Source organism: Hippopotamus amphibius, chromosome 10 (genome assembly GCF_030028045.1).
Source record: "Hippopotamus amphibius kiboko isolate mHipAmp2 chromosome 10, mHipAmp2.hap2, whole genome shotgun sequence".
Classification (NCBI taxonomy): Eukaryota; Metazoa; Chordata; class Mammalia; order Artiodactyla; family Hippopotamidae; genus Hippopotamus; species Hippopotamus amphibius.
In genome coordinates this window covers 110,751,906-110,772,012 of record NC_080195.1, presented here as the reverse complement: position 1 = coordinate 110,772,012, position 20,107 = coordinate 110,751,906, and the positions used below count along the sequence as shown (strand labels likewise).

At 44.3% G+C, this 20,107-nt stretch overlaps 1 protein-coding gene across 12 annotated transcripts in view; it reads left to right on the top strand.

The window, feature by feature from the left end:
* ERG (ETS transcription factor ERG) overlaps positions 1–20,107 on the top strand; it is a 262,203-nt gene that overhangs the window by 182,802 nt on the left and 59,294 nt on the right. For all 12 annotated transcript variants that reach the window (XM_057697335.1, XM_057697336.1, XM_057697337.1 and 9 more), the window contains one exon: positions 19,377–19,594. In XM_057697335.1, the coding sequence (XP_057553318.1) occupies positions 19,377–19,594 (218 nt within the window). The remainder of the gene's footprint in view (positions 1–19,376; positions 19,595–20,107) is intronic.

Genomic DNA, 20,107 nt, shown 5'->3' with positions numbered 1-20,107 from the left:
TTGTGCTTCTCGACAAGGGCAAGAGGCGCTGTTGGAATTTTGGGTCAACAGTCTTCTTTGATTATGTAGAACTAAACCATATTTTGCAGGTGTCCTCGCCTCTGCCCACTGCTTGCCAGGTGCTACCTCCACGGTCATGACAACCCAAAACGCCCCACATATTCCCAAACACCCTCCTGCCTGGGAGACAAGAAGCATTTACCTTTCGTTGAGAACCCAGATGTAGTCATTTCTGTAAGAGCTTTCTTTGTTTTTCCTTATTCTAATATTTCAATCAAGTGACAGAACTGTTTACGCACTTTCACTGAATTTCATAATCTAATTTTAGCCTTCATACAAATGAACATATTTTTAAAAAACTCGAATGTTTATGTATCGTCCACTGGCATCCACTATGGTGAACTAAGCTATAACATACAAAGCAGAATATACAAGCTGATTTTAAGCTTATAATGTATACAATGAATATATAAAGCAGAGAGTCAGTGCAGGGTAGACTACCTGAAGTACAGAGAAACAGCATCAATTTCTGCAGGTTTGCCGGTAGCATCACCTTGACCCTTCCCTAGCTCATAGTCCGGGCTTATGAAACAATTTACAAAGTGTCTTCCACGTTGGCCTTTCTTGTTAGTACTTGGTGTGTAGACTCAACAGGCACATCTTCCACTATTACTCAGTCTTCTACTCTCACTGTGGGGGGATTTTAATAGACTCTTAGATAAAGAAATAAATAGAATTTAATGGTGCCAAAGTTGATTATACTTTCAGTTTTCCTTTTTTATATTCTGAAAGCTGGATCAGTTTCGTTTGGTTCCTGGTACAAGGTTTTGCTTAGGAAGCTGTTTGACACATGTAATTATGAGATGCAAATGTGGAAGAAAAGCAACACCGCTGCAGAGTGAGTCCAGGCTTTACTATTACTGCATCCGCTCAGCTACCCAGTGTATTAATGTCCAATGAGTATTGGGCAAAGTCATTGGAATTTTGAAAGGGAAAGAAATACAGGTAATCCTTACAAGTAACTTATTTTTTTTATTGTATGAATGGAAATAATTTTGAAAAAACAAAAATCCTACAACTTTGGTAGACCAGACATAGCTATGGACCAGGATAGAGAATCCCTGATATTCCTTTCTTTCTGCCACTTATCTATCACCTTCACTTGTATGTGTTAGCTCACTTACAGGAATTTTCATTCAATCAACTCTAAATAACAACCACAGTAATAGTGGAAAACCCTTAGAGAGTACTTATTATATGCCAGACATTGTATTAAGTGTTTTATTGATCAGGGGCAATCATTATCCGCATTTAACAGCTAAGGACACGGAGCTGCAGAGAGGTTAAGTAACCAAGTAGGGCTGCATTCATTCTGTGCCTGGGGATACACACATGAATTTGATACCTCCCTGCCCTCCTAGAGCTTACAGTTTAATAGCCTGAGACAGACAAATAAATCATGGGGGTACAACCAAGTTGTTCACAAACTGTAAACATCTGCATGCAATACACATGACAAAATTAAAAACTCGAATTCCTGGCGAAATCTTTGTAACAAATATTTCAAGTGTTAATACCCATAATGTATACAGATTATATTAGATCCAAATGAGGCTGTGTATGTGCAGATACTCTGTACAGCAGGAGGGAACATGAGGGGTGATAATTCCTACCCAACGTTGCCTTACTAACAGAAGCCTGCGTGCTTAATTCCTTTTTCAAGTAAAAGCAAGACATACTTACAGGCTGCCTATAAATTCAGGCTTTCACTAGGTTTATTTGAAAATAAATATGAAAAATAATTTGTCATAAAATGTGTCTCTTACAAATTAATATTGCCTAAAAGTAAATAAAAGGAAACATTTCACAATATATCCTAAAAAGAAAGAGACTAGCCCAACGCAATAACATAAAGTGATTCTGGGGGGAGGATACAATTAATTATGTTCGTATATATTCATTCATTTTTCTAAGACAGCAGGATCTTCCAAAGCAATAGAACCCAGTTCACAAAGATGACGTCTATGAGCATTTGTGGCTGATTTTTTAATAAGATAATGGCATACAAATGGCAGGTGGCTAGAGCCCTCAGATCTTCTCGTAAGAGATGTTGAAATTGTATCTCCGTGCACGGCAGAAAGTAATGAGTCAGTACATGTTTGATGAGTGAATCAATTAGTTCATGAATGATCACTGTAATATTAAAAACAAGTATGTCCAAAGTCTAAAGAGGAGGTTGAATGTCACGGATTTCTTAGATTCTCTGACTGAGACGATTCTTGGTAGAAATGCTTCTATAGTGGAACCTTCAGTGTCATCAGGGGTCTCAGGAGCTACAATCTGATTGGACAAGGGGCTGGGGGCAGGTCTTCAAGTCACATTTTCCTCGTGAGGACACTGCATTTGTTTATTTGGGGTAGCTTCATGACGTGTGGAGTGAACCCAAGACTCTGCAAGGCTCCCTTTGAGTTGCAGTTGCCAAAGGGAAATTTAGAACATGGCATTCCTGCCTCTGCTGTGGTGTGTGTTTTAGCATCACTAGCTGCAGATTGGGGTGGCCAGAACTTCAGTCATTCCATGCTTCTTTAAAAAAAAAAAAAAAAACTTTAGGAACTGAGGCCAACGCTATGGGAATTTTGCACATCTTTGCTTGTTTCAAGTTTAATGTAATTTTTGTTTCAGAAAACAATTAAGTTCACAGTGTCCTTTCCATGTTAACCCCATTTCCCCTCCTCCACCTCCATATCCAGGGAAGCACTTGTGTTTTCCATTGCCCAGAGCTTCAGAGCATCTTAACAGGCCAACGGGAGAGAAGTGAGGTGGGTGGACCATCCCAGTTAGGAGAGAATCACTGCTGATGAACTGACTGACCAGTGAGGGCTGAGGAAGGTACAGATCTGTGTAAAGCACAAATCTCATCCACACACAGGCTTCCCCTGGCTCTCCACCAACAAACCTTTCCCCCGAAGCACAAATAAGTCCCAGTGTGGATGGAGAGGCGTTTCACCTTTTCCCGCTTTCCACACCCAGCTGCAGATCATTGGCTGAAGGCCAGTGAGATGGTTTAAGTCAGCAGGAAGCTGGAGGGAGGAAGGCAAAGGTTCCAGTACCTCCCAGAGTGGGTGACAGGCCATGGCATGACTGACCCCTGTTGGGTGTGCATGTGGCCTAGGGTCACAGATGACATACTGGCACACACACACTGCAAGTGTGCTTTTCATTTTACTGATTTCTACATCACTGTGCTGGGAAAGCAGACTTTTTCTTTTGGTATGCAGATTTCACTTGGAATTAACCAATTGATTGTGTGACTTGCATGTATACTTCTTCTCTGCTGTTTGAGCCCTGAGATGTAACTACTGAGTAATTCCTGGAAACCCCAAAACCAAGGTGCAAATTAGTGGATTTCTCTTTGGCCTCAGATCCAGGTCCTTTGAAGTTGGCAATTTGATGAGAGCACACTGACAGTTACAGAATCCTTCTCTGTGTGTCTGTTGGGGTTCCTTCTTGTTATTTTCATGTCTCAAATCTCAACATACTTCTTCCTGATCTCCTTCCTCTCCTGCTCCTCTAACCCCACAGACACACCTGCCCCTGCTGCACCTAACTTGTTGGTATAATGCACTTGTTCTTTGAAAATGTGTGTTTCTGATTTCACGCTTTGGTGTCTGACTGCTTTTTGGGAAACTATATCATGTATGGAAGATCTGGGGCCAGCTAGGAGGAGAGAGTATTGTTTGGGGCAACAGCACAAGAACTCAGTCCATCCTTTCCAGTGCACAGGCCGGGACTGTGCTTATTTCCTTGGAAACATTTGCAGCACAGGAATTTCACAGTGATGTGTTCTTGCTCATGAACTTGAGCTGTGGCACGTGGTTTCTGCTTTCATTTGTTGGATCTTTCTCTGAACTGCCAGGCGGGGCCTCATCCGGATAAAGAACAAGGTCCTTAACTCGGTGGTTTGAATCCCAAGATTGAATCCTGATTCCCAGCAGTCCATCCAAATGTTTCTTGAATTAGTCGAATAAGAGGATTTTCCCACAAAGTCAAAATGATGTAGGTCACGGCTGGCCACATTAACCTGCCTCTTCTGGCTGATTGGAAGTTATCTTCACTGCTCAGGTCACTAACAAGTGAATGCAGAAATAGTTTACAAGAATAACAAGCTCTAGACCTCTCTTTGCAGGATTTATGGGTTTCTAGGGACCAGAACATGTTGGGGAATTGGATTTTATTTTAGGGCAGGAGAGTGACATGGTAGAATTATCCTTCCCAAAGAGAAGGAAGAGCATCCTTCTCTCCCTTCCCTCCTTCCTTCTTTCCTTCCTCCCGCTGTCATCCAAGCAATAGACAAACTCAGCACTACACTTAGGACCTACAAACTAAGAATTCATGCAATAGATATTTACCATGTGTGTTTCATGTGGGGGTACTTTTCCAGACACTGGTGAAACATCACTGAAAAAAACACCCCTGTCTTCATGGAGCCTGCATCCCCCCAGTCCAGACGAGTCTTCTCTTCTTTTCTACTGGGTGTTTTGTCCTTCTATTAAAGTGATTACAGTCTGTATAGAATAATACACTTTGAGGGTAGTTCATCCTTATATCACTACCACCAGTGCCCACCCTAGTTGCTTTGGGCCTGGTGGGTGTCCAACTACTTGTCATTTGAATTAGATACCTTGGAGAATTGGTTTTAAAATGAGACAGCTACATGCAATCCCTAGCAAGGATAGAAACAGAGAGGATCTTCCAAGTATAAGAGATGAGTTTGAAACTTAAAACAACCTGGTCATTAAAAAAAAAAAAGAGTGGTCCTTAGCATTAATTGGAGAGTGCCACCTGTGGATTCAGAGATGCACCATGTGGGTCCGCTGGGGGATGGGCAGGGAGTCCATGCCTGACCCCTGCAGCCCCTCGGCCCTGGGACCAGTTTCTCAAGCTGGCTCGGATCCAAAGCACAGCCAGTTTCGCAGGGGTAGGAGGTCTGTAGCCTCTGCTCATTTCCTGCTGGTCTGGGGTCCTTCATGGACGTCTGCTCGTTTTGCCAAAAGACACGCCTCTTTTAAGAAGGCTCAGCTGGAAACAGATATTTGTAGGTAGTTTGTAGCTAGGAGGGGTTGGGTAGCCTGCTTCTTTAGTAGATTCTGTCCAATGTTAGGGAGTCTTGGGCCAATAGTCAGCAGAGCAGTTGGGATGCAAAAAAAAAAAAACAACAAAAAAACGTGGAACCTTTCCCCTGACTTGGTGTTTTAAGTTCTTAGGTTCCAAATTGAATACATCACTAAATCAAAATTGGCTTTTTTTTTTTTTTTCTTAATGAGAACTCTATTGTCAGCCTAAGGGGATGGCCAACAACTTCCTCTTTTGTGGCACTTAGCTACTAAAAATATGTTCTTCATAAGGCGTCTTATCACCCTAAGACTGTGGGTTACTTCAGAGAAGATAGATTGGGTCCTAGCCAGTTTACCTCTGTACAGCAGTGGTCCTCAAACTTGTAGGCTTAGGATCCTTGACACCCTGAAAAATGCCTGAGGACACTAAAGGACAGTGGTTGATAGGGGTTACATCTTTTGATGTTTACTAAATTAGAAATAAAAACTGAGATGTTCTTTAAACACTTATTTACAGATTCATTTTAAAATAACAATAATAAACCCATTATATGTTAATTTAAATAACATGTCTATGAAAAATCACTATGTCTTCCAAAAAGATATTTAGTGAGAAGTATCAGATTGTTTTACATTTTTGCACATCTTTTTAATGTCTGGCTTCACAGCCAGCAGCTGGATTGTCACATCTGCCCCTGCAGTCAGCCTGTTGTGCCATCACATGTCCTGGAATCTCTGGAAAATTTCACTGCACACCTGTGAGAGGATGAGCTGGGAAGACGCAGATAACGTTCTAGTATGTCATGAAAACTGTCAAGCAGCAGACTCCTTGGAAGGGTCTTGGAACCCCCCAGGGGTTCCTGGAACACACTTTGAGAACCACTGACCTATCGTTCTTATTCTGGTACCTCACCCTGTGCCAGGCAGTGAATTAAATGGACACGTTCCCTGCCCTGTTACGGATTGAATTGGGCCCCCCTAAATTCATATGTTAGAGTCCTCACCCCCAGAACTTCAGCATGTGATCGTGTTTGGAGATCGGGTCGTTTTACAGAGGTAATCGAGTTAGATGAGGTCACGAGGGCGGGCCTGATTCCAGTGTGGCTGTTTCCGTATGAAAGTGGGACGTTTGGGTGCGTAGAGGGAAGACTTTGTGAAGGCCCGGGGAGAAGACAGCCATCTACCAGCCAGGGAGGGAGGCTTGGGGCGGGGCAGCTCCCGGCCCTCGGGAGGGACCAGCCCTGCCCACACGCGTCTGGATTTCTGGCCTGCAGAGCTGTGACAGAGTGAGCTTCTGTGGGGTCAGCCCCCCAGTCCGAGGTACTTGGTTTTGCAGCCCTAGGAAACTAAGACACAGACTGTAGGCGGAGTGTGGAAATTGGATTCAGAGGTGGCTCCGAGGCCTGTGCTGAGGACTTGAGAAAATTCAGCAGCAGCAGGAGAGCCGCCCTTTATTAACGAGGAGGCACCTTCTGCCAGGTACAGCTCGGAGACTTGGGGTTCTCCACCTGCCAGCACAGTAGACAGTGCTTCTAAATGTCCCCTTCCTGAAGCAGGCTTATTACCGCACTTCAAGAGGAAACAGCGGGTCATCCTCACCCCTGCTCAAGCCCTGAGACTCGCAGTCCAGCGTGAGGTGGGCAGCAGGAAGTCACCATCTGGCCTGTCCTCTTGCCACCAGGGCTGTCAGAAGCTGCGGGCCTCACGCAGCGGACATGGGGACAGGGGATCCCTCTGGCGCTGTGTTTCCTCTTGATTCCAGAGGGAGGACTCCCTGGGGCTGCCCGTGAGAGGGGTGGGAGTCGGGGAGCCCAGCAAGCTGTTTCCTATCTGTGCAAAGCTTTTAACAGCGGTCATGGCCATTTACAGACTCTCTGAGTGGAAAGCACGTATTCTGAATTCCCACGGTTTCTGTGTAAGTGACACACCAGAGTTCCCATTGCCTAGGGTGCTGTAACGGGTTGTGATCTGTGGCTTTTGGTGTACACGGGGTGTGCGTGACACACGCATTCAGATCGCATGGAGCTTTGAAAATAATGAAACTCAAAAGATAGAAAGTATTTTCTTTGCAGAGCCCTTACGAGGTGGAAAATATTGGTTTATCTCAGGAAAGAAGACAATCCCTGGGATTTTAGCCAAGACATCCAGAGAGTAGATGGGCCGCCCAGGTCCTGCCAACAACCCCCAGCCTCAACTGGCTCACCTCCTGGTCCACTGCTAGCATGTCCTGTCCCTCCTCCCCTGTGACAATACTTCCTCGATCCCTGTGTCCCACCCTCAAATCCCGGTGCCCACCTCTGCCCTTGTTCTGCTACTGCGGGGCCTCCTTCAAGTTTGCTCAGGCCTCGCCTCCTCCATGAAGCCCTCCCTGACCCCTCGGATTAAAAACAGTAGTCTGCCCTCTCCTCCTCCCCCTCCTCACCCAGCCCTGCCTTTTCTTTCTTTTGAGAAACTTACCACCTCCTCACCCGGTGCTCAGCACTTAATGTGCCTGCCATTCCCCTTGTGAATCTTGTTAAATCAGGTTCTGATTCAGTAGCTCTTGGACGGGGCCTGGGATTCTGTGTATCTGACAAAGTCTGGGGTGGTGGTGCTGGTTCTGCTGGTCCAAGGATCAGACTTTGAAAAGCAAGGTTCTAATTCACAGGTCTTTATACTTTGTTTTAATTTTCAAATCACTTTAAAGTGTCCCTGTGCTTGCAAATAGTGATCAGTGCAAGTCTACCAGACGGGTAGACAGGAGGGCAAGTCATCCTTTGTACTAAGTAAGTTGCCCTTTTAAGTAGACGTGGCCCTGCCCCCATAAGGCTCGTTATGCAAATTAGATGGGTGGGTGACTTAGGAAACTCCACCGCTCAGAAAGGAGCTAGCTCTGCACAGACCCCTCACCTGTCCAGCAGTTCTCCTCGTGCAGTACAGTATGTGTACAATGGTGCACACAGTTCTGAGCCCTGGAAACTTCCTCTTTCTCCTGGAAAAGGTGGGTAGACGTGGGCATCCGTGGCTCTGCTTCCTCCCTGGGGATTCAGCGTAATAAGTAAAGAGGTCCCACATAAGGAGGCAATCTAAAAACCAAAGTTTAGACCCTTGGGTAGACATGAAGATTTCCAGGCCACCAAGCTTTTCTGCAGAGTAGAGTGGTTTTGGTAGGAATGGATCTACAGATTTTTTAAAGAGACCAATTTACAGAGGGACTCAGGAGAGCCTTGTTGGGTATGATATATGTATGTGTAGTTTGAAATTGTTGGACAGGTTAACAGTGAATAATTCAAACGTATTAGGTTTTCAGGTCAACACTCTCAGAATCGTAAAAATCAAGCCTCGCTGGCAACCAGCTTGTTGGTGCATGAGAAGTGTTCCGATGACGGCGTCCTCCCTGGTGCCCTGAGCTAGACCATGGGTGGAGAATGAGCTCAGCGCAGAGCGGGAACAAAGGTCATGATACCCTGGCCCCTGGGTCCCTTCCTGTGCAGCCACCAGTGCAGATTTATGTGCTGGAAAATCTGGTGCAACGCACAGGCTTAGCCTCCCAGCCCTGGGGATGGAGGCGTCCTCGCTCCCGGAGCCGAAGTGAGAGCTTGGCAAGGCTGGACCCTCCCCGTGGGTGAGCGCTTGGCTCTTTCCACAATGGGAGTCGGCGTCTTAGAAAATGTTCTTGTTTATGTCCGCTTTATACGTTGTGCAGCCCTTGATGACAGTTATTTGGGGATGAGGATGGAAAGGAAAGGAAGGTGGCCCCTTGGAGCACCTTGGGAAGAGTGGGGGCTTCGTACATATGCTTCACCCCCACGAGAGTCTGAGTCTCTGTAAGACTTTCTGTTAGTAGAACCGTATTTTATTGTTGCTGATGTGTTTTATGAATGGACCCAGAGTTCCCGTGCGGGAGATAAGGTTCTAACCGCACTTGAGGACTTGAAATGAGCTCTCAGAGTCTTGACTACCCTCCCACCATGAACGCGGAAGAAGTTATCCAGAGGAAATTAAAACCCAGGGCAGCCTGGAAAGGGCCCACAGTTCACTTTGAACCTGAACTCCTGGGAACTTTTGGCAACTCCCCAGGTGCTGGATTTCTTCCTTAGGCAACATAGCTGCTCAAAGATGGAGAAGGCGGGGCCTAAGGTTAGGCCCCCGGCAGGAAGAGAATGTCACTAGTTAAATACAATAGATTTCATTTTGGTGCTAGGAGGGACCTCAGGAAACAGCAGGAGACCAGACCCTCATTTAACAGATGAGGAGGCTGTGGCCCCAGGGCACGAGGCAAGGGCACAGCCTCTCACACCAGTGACCTTGTGCTCCTGCTTGCTCCTTTTAAATTCCCACGTGCCCGTCCTGACTCTTGTAGATTGCGTGTGGTACGGTGCGCCCATGTGGGGGGAACTGCATCACGTAAAAAAAAATTAAGGCCGTTATGTGTCTCCCCTTTATGGGAAATTTGGGGTTGGAAGTTTGAAGGCACGAGATAGGTACCTGATACCAAGGAGCCGAACCAGCAATGGGCCCTTGGGTGGAGGCCAGCACATCTGCGGCCGCTATCTCGCGTTTGCCAGCGTTTCCCATTGTGCCAGAATTTTCTCATGAATAAAATTCTTAGAATGTTCTCGAAAACAATGAAGCCATGTGTCAGAGATTCACGGGTGAGACACATTCCAGATGTGCCCTGCACTGTATGTTTAGCGTCTGGGTGTGTGTTTTGAAAAGGCTAAGCATAGAGCTGCCTGTTTTTCAAGGAGCTTCTGGAGATGAGAGGCATGATGTGTCATTCCCCCACCTTGGGGTTCAGAGAAGGGCTGTTCCAATAGAGGAAAACTGCTAATTAATTAAGACTTTGTCACCCTGTGGGCGTGGGGGTGCCCTTCAGAGGGTCCTCTGGGCCCCTTAGAACCTGAATCACCTGCAGCCCAGCCTGGGCGAGTCAGTTGCAGAAATCAGGAGGATGGAAGAGTCCCCTGAGCTTAGCAAGCCTGCCATAGAATCACTTCCTTGTCTAAGTTTGTTTAAAAGCCCGTGAGGCTTTAGGGAAACATGGATTCCACATCTCAGAAGAGAAGACTTTTTTGGGGAATTTGAGGAACGTCAACTGTGTGCCAAGTGCAATTCTAGGGAAATGAATGGGAATTATGTTATGAGAACATGGTATATTCATCCATTCATTCTTTCATTCATCTCTTCGTCCACTCATTTTATAGAAAACGACAACAGCATGCCAGGGAATGTACCAGCTGTTGAGGCTACAGTTTTCAACAGGGAGTAAAACACAAAACTTGTATTTAATTGACATCCAACAAACTCATGGAGAATTACAACCGAGAACCCACATAAGAACTGGACTGGGGATTGTGAAGTCTCAATCACATGGGACTAAATGTTCTTGACGATAAAAGAAGAGATGCTTTCTCCCCATGTTAGATAAAGATATCTGACTTTTAAACTTAGTACTCAACAAAGAATAAGTGACTGATGGCATACAAGAGACTTTTCCTGGATCTTTTTCTTGGCTTGTTAGAAGAATAGGACTTGAAACGGACAGTCCAAACCACTGCCTTGAACCATGTGGAGAATTTGGGTCGGTCACGTCAACTTTCTAGGGTGGGATAATAGTTGAAATGCAGTATTAAGGCTTATAAAACCTTTTACGCACACGAGCTCATTTGGCCCATGGGGAGCCCAGGTTGGGAACTGGGCAGCTCTTATCAGCATCACCTTTATCGTTGAAGAACTTGAGACTCAAGCAAGGATAAGGCAGCAGGACTTAAACTCGAATATGCGAGATTGCAGTATTCAAGTTCACCTGGGGATGATGTTATAAAGTGGATTTGGATTCCGCAGGGCTAGGGACGCACAGACTCTGTATCTGTAACCAGCCCTCAGCAGCTCACTGTGGGACTAAATTTGGAGCAGGGTGGGGTTGTGGAAGTTCCCGGGGTGACACAGTGACCAAGGGCAGCTTCCAACTCAGGTCTTCGGATCCCTAGTCCAGTGCCGCCATGCTCTACCATGCTGTCTCGCTCATTTGGGTGCATCTCCATTCTTGATCCTAAATTTGCTGATTAAAAAGTGAAAAGCAAATCATCGTTTCATCTCACATGAATTATTTCAAATGAGATGCGAATAAGATGGAGGCTTTTGATGAAGTCTCTCTGAGTGTCACGTGATGACAGTGATTAGAAAAACACAAACAAGTATGGAAAAAGTCAGGAGTAGAATCTGTCCCCCACAAAACCAAGAGGGCGCAGAAGGATCTGAAGGGACTAGTGACTGCATTCTTTGCACTCACTCCGACTTAAAACACACAAACAGGATGTTTCCACACATGTTTTTACACTTTTTTGTTCATCTCTAAAGAAGGAAAGAAGCCTGTGGGGGGAAAATGTGTTTCTTTGTAGGAGAACAAAGAAGCTATTAAGATGACTTACGCATTGTTTCTTTTGTTTTTTCAAAAAAGGACTTAACTGTGGCTTGATTGACATACTGAAATCTATATTGTATTGAATGTTTACAACTTAATGAGTTTGGAGATAAGTATCCACCCATGAAACCATCACCACAATCAATGCCATAAACATATCCACCCGCCTCTGAAAATTGCTCCTTCCCCCTCTTTATTTATTTTATACATTTTTTGTGATAAGAAAACAAACATAAGATCTACCCTCCTAGCAAAGCTGTGAGGAAACCATACCGAATTGCTAACTGTAGCACGATGCTGTGTGGTAGAACCCGGGACATTAACTCACCTTGCATACCTGAAACCCTGTACCCTCTGACTGCCAGGCTAAGTATTCCCATCTCATCCTGCTTTCACATGTTTCAGAGAGCATCTGCAGAGAACTAGAAAGTGAACAGAAGGATTGCTTTAAAATTATGTTTGGTTTCTAATTTTTTGAGATTCATCTAAATCTAGTTCTCATTATGTGGAATCCACTCTCTCCTTGACGTTTTTCTACAATGCTCCAATCTTTGCAAGAGTTCTAAGATTTCAGATTCACCATTGAATGCTTCTCTCCTCTCTTTGCTAATGTTCATTTTCTAGTAAGTTTTCTTTATTTCATATGTTCCCTAGCTATACAAAGTCCCTAGTTCAAGTCTACGTAGATTTCAGGTAACGCCCTGCAGTATTGTGCTCCAGGATCGTGTGACTGAGGACATAGTGCCAGGGCGATTCGCTTTCCTAAAATTTCATGACTTGGTTCTATGGTGAATACAAAGCGTCAACAGACACGTAATGTTAAGAAGCTATTTGGGTGCTAGGAACACACACACACACACACACACACACACACACACACGATCCTGCCCTGAAAATGCTCTTATCTTAATAAAGGCAGCAGTTGGGGGAGAAGTATGTGAGCAAACAGAATTCCCAGGACTGGCTAGGCTGCTCAGAGCCAAGGAGAAATCCAGTGAGTTCAGAGCAGGGAAATTCGTCTGGAGGTCATGGGAACTGGTTTCTAGCTCAGTCTTTTCTGAAGGGCTGTGCTGAGGGGAGGGAAAGCCCCGTTGAGTCTGAGAAAGAAACAAGTCAAGGTGAAAAGGGAAGAATCCTGGTTCTCTACATCGTTGAAGCAACGTCTGCCCTAGGGGGTCTGCTGACCAATAAGGACTGTGTTCAGGTTCTCTAAAGGGTCCAAAGAGCAAAGATAGTAAGGATGGAGAGATAGATGGATATATATAAGTATATGTGCGTGTGTGTGTACATGTGTATTTGAATATGTGTGTGTGTATTGTGTGTGAATATGCATGTGTGGATATATGTGAATGTGTGTGTGTGAATGTGCATGTGTGAATGCCTGTATGTGTGTGTATACGTGTATGTATGTGGACATACATGTGTGTATGAATGTATGTAAGTGTACATATATGCACACAAGTATGAATATCCATGTGTGTGAATATGCACCTATGGATATATGTGTGTGTGTGGATATGCACATATGCATGTTTGAATATGTATATCATGCACGTAGATGGATATATTTGTATGTCTGTATCTCTGCACTGGTCCTGGGTTTCATTCTTTTAGCGCTGGGCTGGTCCTGCAGTTGTAAACGTGTTTGATACTGAAGCGATACCACATTGGAGAAACACACTCTCTAGATGGACTTCATTTGCCTACGTACATTTTTCCTTTGAGGTTAATCCAAGATTTTTTTATGTTTTTGAAGGACTAAAATAGCAATGTGTTAAATGAGAAAAACGTGAGCACAAAGCTAGATGCTGCATTTAATATGTGATTTTAATGTTTCCTCCACTGAAGAATTAAGAAAAGATAATATCAAGATCGGGCAAAATGATCCCCACTCAGCCTAACGAGGCATCTTTAACTTACAGTGTTTGGCTTTTTTTGTGTTGTCATTAAGGGACACTGGTCAGATGAAGTTTCTTGTCTCATGAGATGTTGGCAATATCCAAATGCAGAAATACACACATTGAGGATAAAATTCCCACAGGATTGGCCTGTGGTTAGGCACGTGGAGTGGAGGTCTTCCCTAGGCGCCTTGTCTGTTTTATTTGTGTTGCTTTTTTCTCCGCTAAATATGGTTAGGAGTAGACTTTTCAGAAGCATCTACTGCATACACTCTGCCTTGAAGAGAAGCTATAGATGATTGGGCTTGAGACAGCCTAATAAATAGTTTTCTGGTATCATTAGGTCAGCTGACATCCATTTAAGGCCACCACGTGCACTGGCACTAGCATATTGATAAAGAGCGTTTCCTACCTGCTCTGTTATTCCTGTGCGGTATTGTTTGAGAAGCCAGGCATCGACCTGCAGTGAACACACCCCAACACATGGCCATCAGTTTGGGTCTGAATTATCTGATTAACCAATGAAAAGAACAGGTTTGTTGATTTAAACTATTAAGTAAGAAAGACTAATTAAATGTATCTGGGATCTATTTCTGCATAGCTTTTAGGCTCATAGGGGAGCATGTTTTACCTAGAAGATTCCTTTCTGGTTTCAAAACAGGTTTTCCACTTACTCTCCTGAGCCTTTAATTCCATCAGGAGTCCTGGGATTCTGGGCATTTATCGTCTCACCCTTCTCCCACCTCTTCCCTCCACCAGCCTCTCTCTTTCTAGAAGGTTCCATCTCTTGTCGATGCTGTCAGCTCTGCTCTTTCCACAGCTGTGACAAGACGGTGAAGCACCGTGCATGTGACCTCCATCAGCCCAGCCTCTTCTTTCTCCTTGCCACACCCAGAGTGGCAAGTATCCAGCCTCAGGGAGTGATTCCACTCCCCAACACGAACCCTGCTGCTACCTCGTCACGCTGACATTACTCTTCTTCCCAATCCTGCTTTCTCACCTGTGGGCAGGAATGACACCTGACCTTGTAAGACTATTGTCAGGACTGAAAAACCATATGTCATTGATGATAAAATGAACCATTATTTTACCGGCCATCAAAGGAGAAGAAATACTGCCAATAACCCGTGACATGCCATCAGTGGTGAGATGCATCCGATTTCAGAGCTGGTAAAGTGGGGGAAATGGTGTATCTTAAAAATCAGTGAAATAGGATTTAAAGGGATACTGCATGCAAAGTGCTCACCAAGGTAACCTGGTTTGTTCTGTGATAAATCAGCTGTTTACGAGAGAGACTGTGGCTAAAAGATGTCTTATTCATCGTAGTGTGAGCAGTTATGTGATGCACCAGCTTCTGCGTGGTTATACGCGGGCGAAAAGGCAGACTGTGGATTCAAGATGACCTTGGCTTCCTCAAGTAGATACTGTATTGTGATACCAAGGACTTCGATAAGAATTTTTTTTTTCTTAAAGCATGACCATATTCTTAACATGCTTGTTCCACTTAGTTTTTTCCATTTGTTTTTCATAACTATTTGAGGCACATAAGACTTGAGGGAACTGAGGGTTGATTTGGGAATTCTGTTCTCTGGACATCTAATTCTGGTCGTCTTCTGGATTTTTGAAAACCATGTAAGGATTTCCCTATGTGAACATTTCTTCACTGGCTCCAGCTGTGAAAGAGAGCTGATCATTCTTTCAAACTTTCTTAGTTTCAACACTTTACCACACCCAGATTTTCATGAAAATTGAAATGTGTTGGGCTCTCTGTATTGACATTTCCGGGTTTTTATGAACATGCGGATCAAAAGTTAGGAGCAAAATTGAGCCCAGACCCTTGTTTTATAATTCTTTTGCTGGAAGCATAGAAGCCTCTCAAAATATTCATCTGTTACAGAAAAAAAAAAAATCATCTCTTTCAGGATCTCTGAAATCTTTTGCTGGAAATGTCAGTATGCTTAAAAGTGCATTAGACTTCTAATTTTTTAAAAAAAATCTAGCATTTTGGATCCTTTGTTGTACCCAAATCTAGTCATTTAAAAATAGAGTCGTATTTTAGTCTCACGTATGAAATGTAATCTAGTTGAGTCCTCTTCACTTTCTAGAACTATCGGTCAACTGTTATGACCAAAATCCAAAGGCGTGGTCCTCATATGTTATTGGTGCATTCAGTATTCAAGTGAAATAATAAACACTGTATACTAACACAGCGGTCCCTTTTGTTTGGGGGCAGTTTGCTTAGAATTTATGCATTTCACTTAAGTTCATAAAAAATGGCGTTGGTAGGCTGCCACTGGCCACATCAGAATAGCCCAGCTTTCCTGGAGCTACAGAAAAAAACACCCCCACACACTAGCACACACCAATCTAAAGTTCATGTCTTTTTATAGTAACATAGAGGCAGGCATATTAAATTATTGTGCCACATTTCTGCCAGGTTTGGACTTTTTTTGAATTCTCTGTTATAGAACAACCAAAGCAGTTCGCACGTCCCCGCGGCTGGCCGAAGGTTCTGAGGGAGTAAGCCATACATGTTAACTAAGGCATCTGCCGATACCTCTGGCAGGTAGGCAGGTAGGTAGGTGAGATGGGCAAGGAGGAGGAGGGAAGCCAGGCGGCAGGGAAGCAGGGGCAGCATCTGCCGAGGCCAGGAAGAGCCACTTGCAGGGCTGCAGTTGAGGGACTCATGTGTTCCTGGTTACCAGCCATTGTACAGCCATCCATTCTGGTTTTAATCCTCCTGGGCTAGGTCCTTTCCCCGCTTTGAAGTCCCAGGACTGCTGGGGTGGGAGAATCCTCTCTATCAGCCTTTGTCATTCATACTCCAGCCAAAGGGATGATGAAACCTGCATGTCGTATGCAAAGTCAAGTGGATGAACAAAGGCATGCTGTGGGTATATAGCGTTTGTTTTCTTCTAAAGAACAGCAGTTAATTTTAGTGATCATCCTCGTTTGAAGCGGGTCTCTGAAGACCACCCTTCAGCTGCTTTGTACTCCCCCACTGTTCGGATGTGCTAAGTTGGTGTGTGTCTGTGTGTGTGTGTCTGTGTGTGTGTGATTCCATTTATTTGCTTGTTTTCTTTTCCCAACTTGTACTTAATCCTAGGTGTTTAGCTGCCTTGGTTTAATTAGCAACACTTTGGGATATGCTCTGTTTTTCTAGAATATGGACTGAACTTCACCGCTTTTGAAATGAGACGTTGATCCTGCAAGCCTTCTCATTTTTAGAATGCCTCTTCTCTAGCGAACAAAAGCAACTTTTGATATTCTGAATGTGTATGGCCTTTCTCATTTTTATGCAGAATTTACTCAGGGGAGAATTTTAAGATACGAAGAAGTGATGTGTTGCCCCCCTTTATCTCTAGCTTTTGTAAATTTTTTTCCCTAAATCGATCTCAATTAACTTTGATTTCTTTCTTTAGAAAACCATGTGGTGAAATAATGCTTTGCCAGATGTGAGAATGGGTTCCTCCCCCTCCAGACACACACTGAAGCCTTGTTTCAGTTCTAGTCATTTGGTCCAGTTTTAAAATCTTACCCTACATTTATTTGGTCATTGGATGTGTTTGCGAGAATATCCTACTTTATCTTGGGGATATACTCATATTTTAACATTGTTACTCTTTTTGTTGTGAAAGCCATATTCTTTCTCATTTGTGATTTAAAGCTTAGCTTGCTCCTCCTATCTGTTTCTGCCAATTTCTGATACAAATCACACATTTATTCACATTTCTCTTCATCGGTGAGCCAACGCTAACATTACATAGTATGTTATTCACCTCTGAGGCATGGTGGAGCCTGCAGGACCAGGCAGGAGAAGGGGGGTGGCCTTCAGCCTTGTTTTTTGTTCTGAGAGTGTAAAACCATCCTGTTCAGTGCTGCGATGGGAAGGGAGACCCTGTTTTGCAACATTTCTTGAAGCAGCTATAATTTTGCCTTTATTAATTAGCAGGACTACACTAAGTCCGTGGTGCCGATTCGTCTTTTAAACCCATGTCTGTGAATTTAGATTGCTTACATGCCCTCACTCTATTGGTGACCAGAAGAGAGAGCCACGCGACTCAGGCTCCCCCGAATCTACCATACCCATTCCTGGGATTGTTGCTGTCTGTTTGTTGATGTGTTTTTGCTGGGTATTCAAGATGCCTTACTATTTTTTTTTTCTTTCTTGCACCTGATCCTGGCTCTCTGGCTGGCACAACCCATCCTTTTGTACATTTTGAGTTATTGTTTAAACCCCCAGCTTACTCTTCCCCCAGAGTGTCAAAGGGCTGGGATTCTAAGGGATTTTAGAGATGCTGGAGGTAGGCGTGTTATACACATACAGACTCCTGGCCATCATTCTGAGAACCAAAGCATTGAGTTTGTTTCTTGTGATTCTCCCTGCTCACTGATTCATAGCACCGTGTGTCCCTGCAGTGAAGTTCATGTGCTTGGGGACCAATGAAGAAGTTGGTCCCTGGGTAGGTGGGGGACAGAGTGGGGGAGGACACACTGGATTGGGGGGCACTTTGTGAAATTGCATGTGTTCCCTAAAGATTCGGATCCTTCTGGATAGGGAGGGGGGTTTCTGTCTTAGAAGGGCTGCTTCCTAAGGCTCTCTTACTAACGGGGGTTGGGGGAGCATCCTTATTTATTTAAGTATCAATTCAACGAATAAGAAAGGAATGCTAATGTAGACACCTATCGGGAACCAGGGAATGTAAGAAGGGCATCTTAGGCTCTGGGGGCAGGAGGGAGCAGATGATAGAACACTCATCAGTGTTGTCATTAATTCCCTGGTTGATCTTGGGCGGCTCACTTCCAGATGAGGTCCAGACCTTTCTGGATCTCAGATTTTCCTATTTGTGGGATCAGAAGTTTGGACCACAAGGTATCCAGAGTCCCCACTGGCTCCAAAGTTTCCATTTTTAAAAAATGTGTGACCCAAACAACATTCGCTTCTCACCAGCTGCATAGCAATACTGAGGGTGCCCAGGAATAAAATGAATATAAACTACCGCACAGGTTTTTTTTTTTTTTTTTCAATTATAGAAAGCAAAATTGGATAGTCTCGTAGTTATTCTGTACAGTCGCTGCGTGATATATCATTCAAGTAGCTGAAACTTCCCAAATGTGCCTTTGCTGATTTGCCTGTAGAATGTCAGCCTAGCCATAGGCTAACCACTTGTTTGACTGAAAACCACAGAAGAATGCTCCAACAATGACACATTTCTGTTTCTTCTCGCCAAATCATGCAAAAGGAGCGAAGATGGGAATAGAAAGTAAGGGAAAAAAAGAGCTAGTTAGTGATCTAGATATTTTAAACACCCTGGTATTTAGAGGCCTCCGGCTAATTCACAGCTTTTTTTTTTTTTTTTTTTTTTGGTTCATTTATCATCCAGATGTTCACCATCATGGAAACACCACTTGAAACTCTAATTCAGCTAATAACTTAGAAGTGGAAAAATTCATATCTTTGTCCTTTGGTGCCCCATTTGCCCCTCACTCTTCTTCTAAGTAGCTCTTCTTTAAAATCTCCTGGGAATGTGGCAGTTTTGCCAGATGCTTAGGTGTTAGCCATCACGTCTTTTTTTAATCTTCATAACCATTCTGTACCCTGTCTGCTTGAATTATACATTGCATTTGTCAAATAATGACACATGCACTTGGATGTCTTCTAAGACCTTTGAAATTCAACTTCCTTGAGTTGAGATTAAAGTGGGTATTATCTGCACGGCTGCAGTCAAGCCTGGGACGTTTGGAGACCTGCACAAAAGTTTTCCTAGGTCGGCCAGTTCCAACTCTTAGGATATAGGGGAAAGAAAGCCAGCTTTTTTCTTCTGAAAGGTAGAAATGGATACCATGAAAACTGCCTAAAAATGGGGTCCCAGTTAGTGATGACTCTAAAGGTAGCAACTTTTTGAAACATGACTGTCCCTTGGAGTGTCCTGAATGTGTGTTTCTCTGGGCGTTCAGGAAGCGTTATCGGTCGTGAGCGAGGACCAGTCATTGTTTGAGTGCGCCTACGGCACGCCGCACCTGGCCAAGACCGACATGACCGCGTCCTCCTCTGGCGACTATGGACAGACATCCAAGATGAGCCCGCGCGTCCCTCAGCAGGACTGGCTGTCTCAACCCCCAGCCAGGGTCACCATCAAGATGGAATGTAACCCTAACCAGGTGAACGGCTCAAGGTAAGGAAACCGCCGGCTCTTGCTCTAGTTTTCCCATCCCTTGAAAAGGCAAAGTGGAAATTGATCAGATTTCCCCAAAGATGGTTTTAGAAACTGAGGTCATTGAACAGTAAATTGGGCGATGCTGAGAAAATGTGTTCTCCAGTGGTTTGCGTGGAGGATAGAGGTTGTAAAACCGGTAGTATATTTACCGAGAACTCGCTTTGAAGACGAGATGTTCAATTCCATTTCCCAGGCATGAGGGCTTTCTGGGAGGGGGCCTTGCCCACATATGGCAGAACTCATCTCTGAGGTTTTTACTGCCTGGAAAGTAAAGCTGTCTCCTGTTTTTATGGAGGGAGAGTGTAAGCTAGTGGCCAGGTGGTGTAGCATATGTCCAAGCCATATTATGTTGCTAATGGACCTACTTCCTGTGTCCTCCAGCTCCCCCCCCACCTTCCCCCCTCTGTCACCTTCTCTGAATGCCTGCTTTTTCTTCTCATCTTTACTTACACTTAAAACCAAGCACCGGTG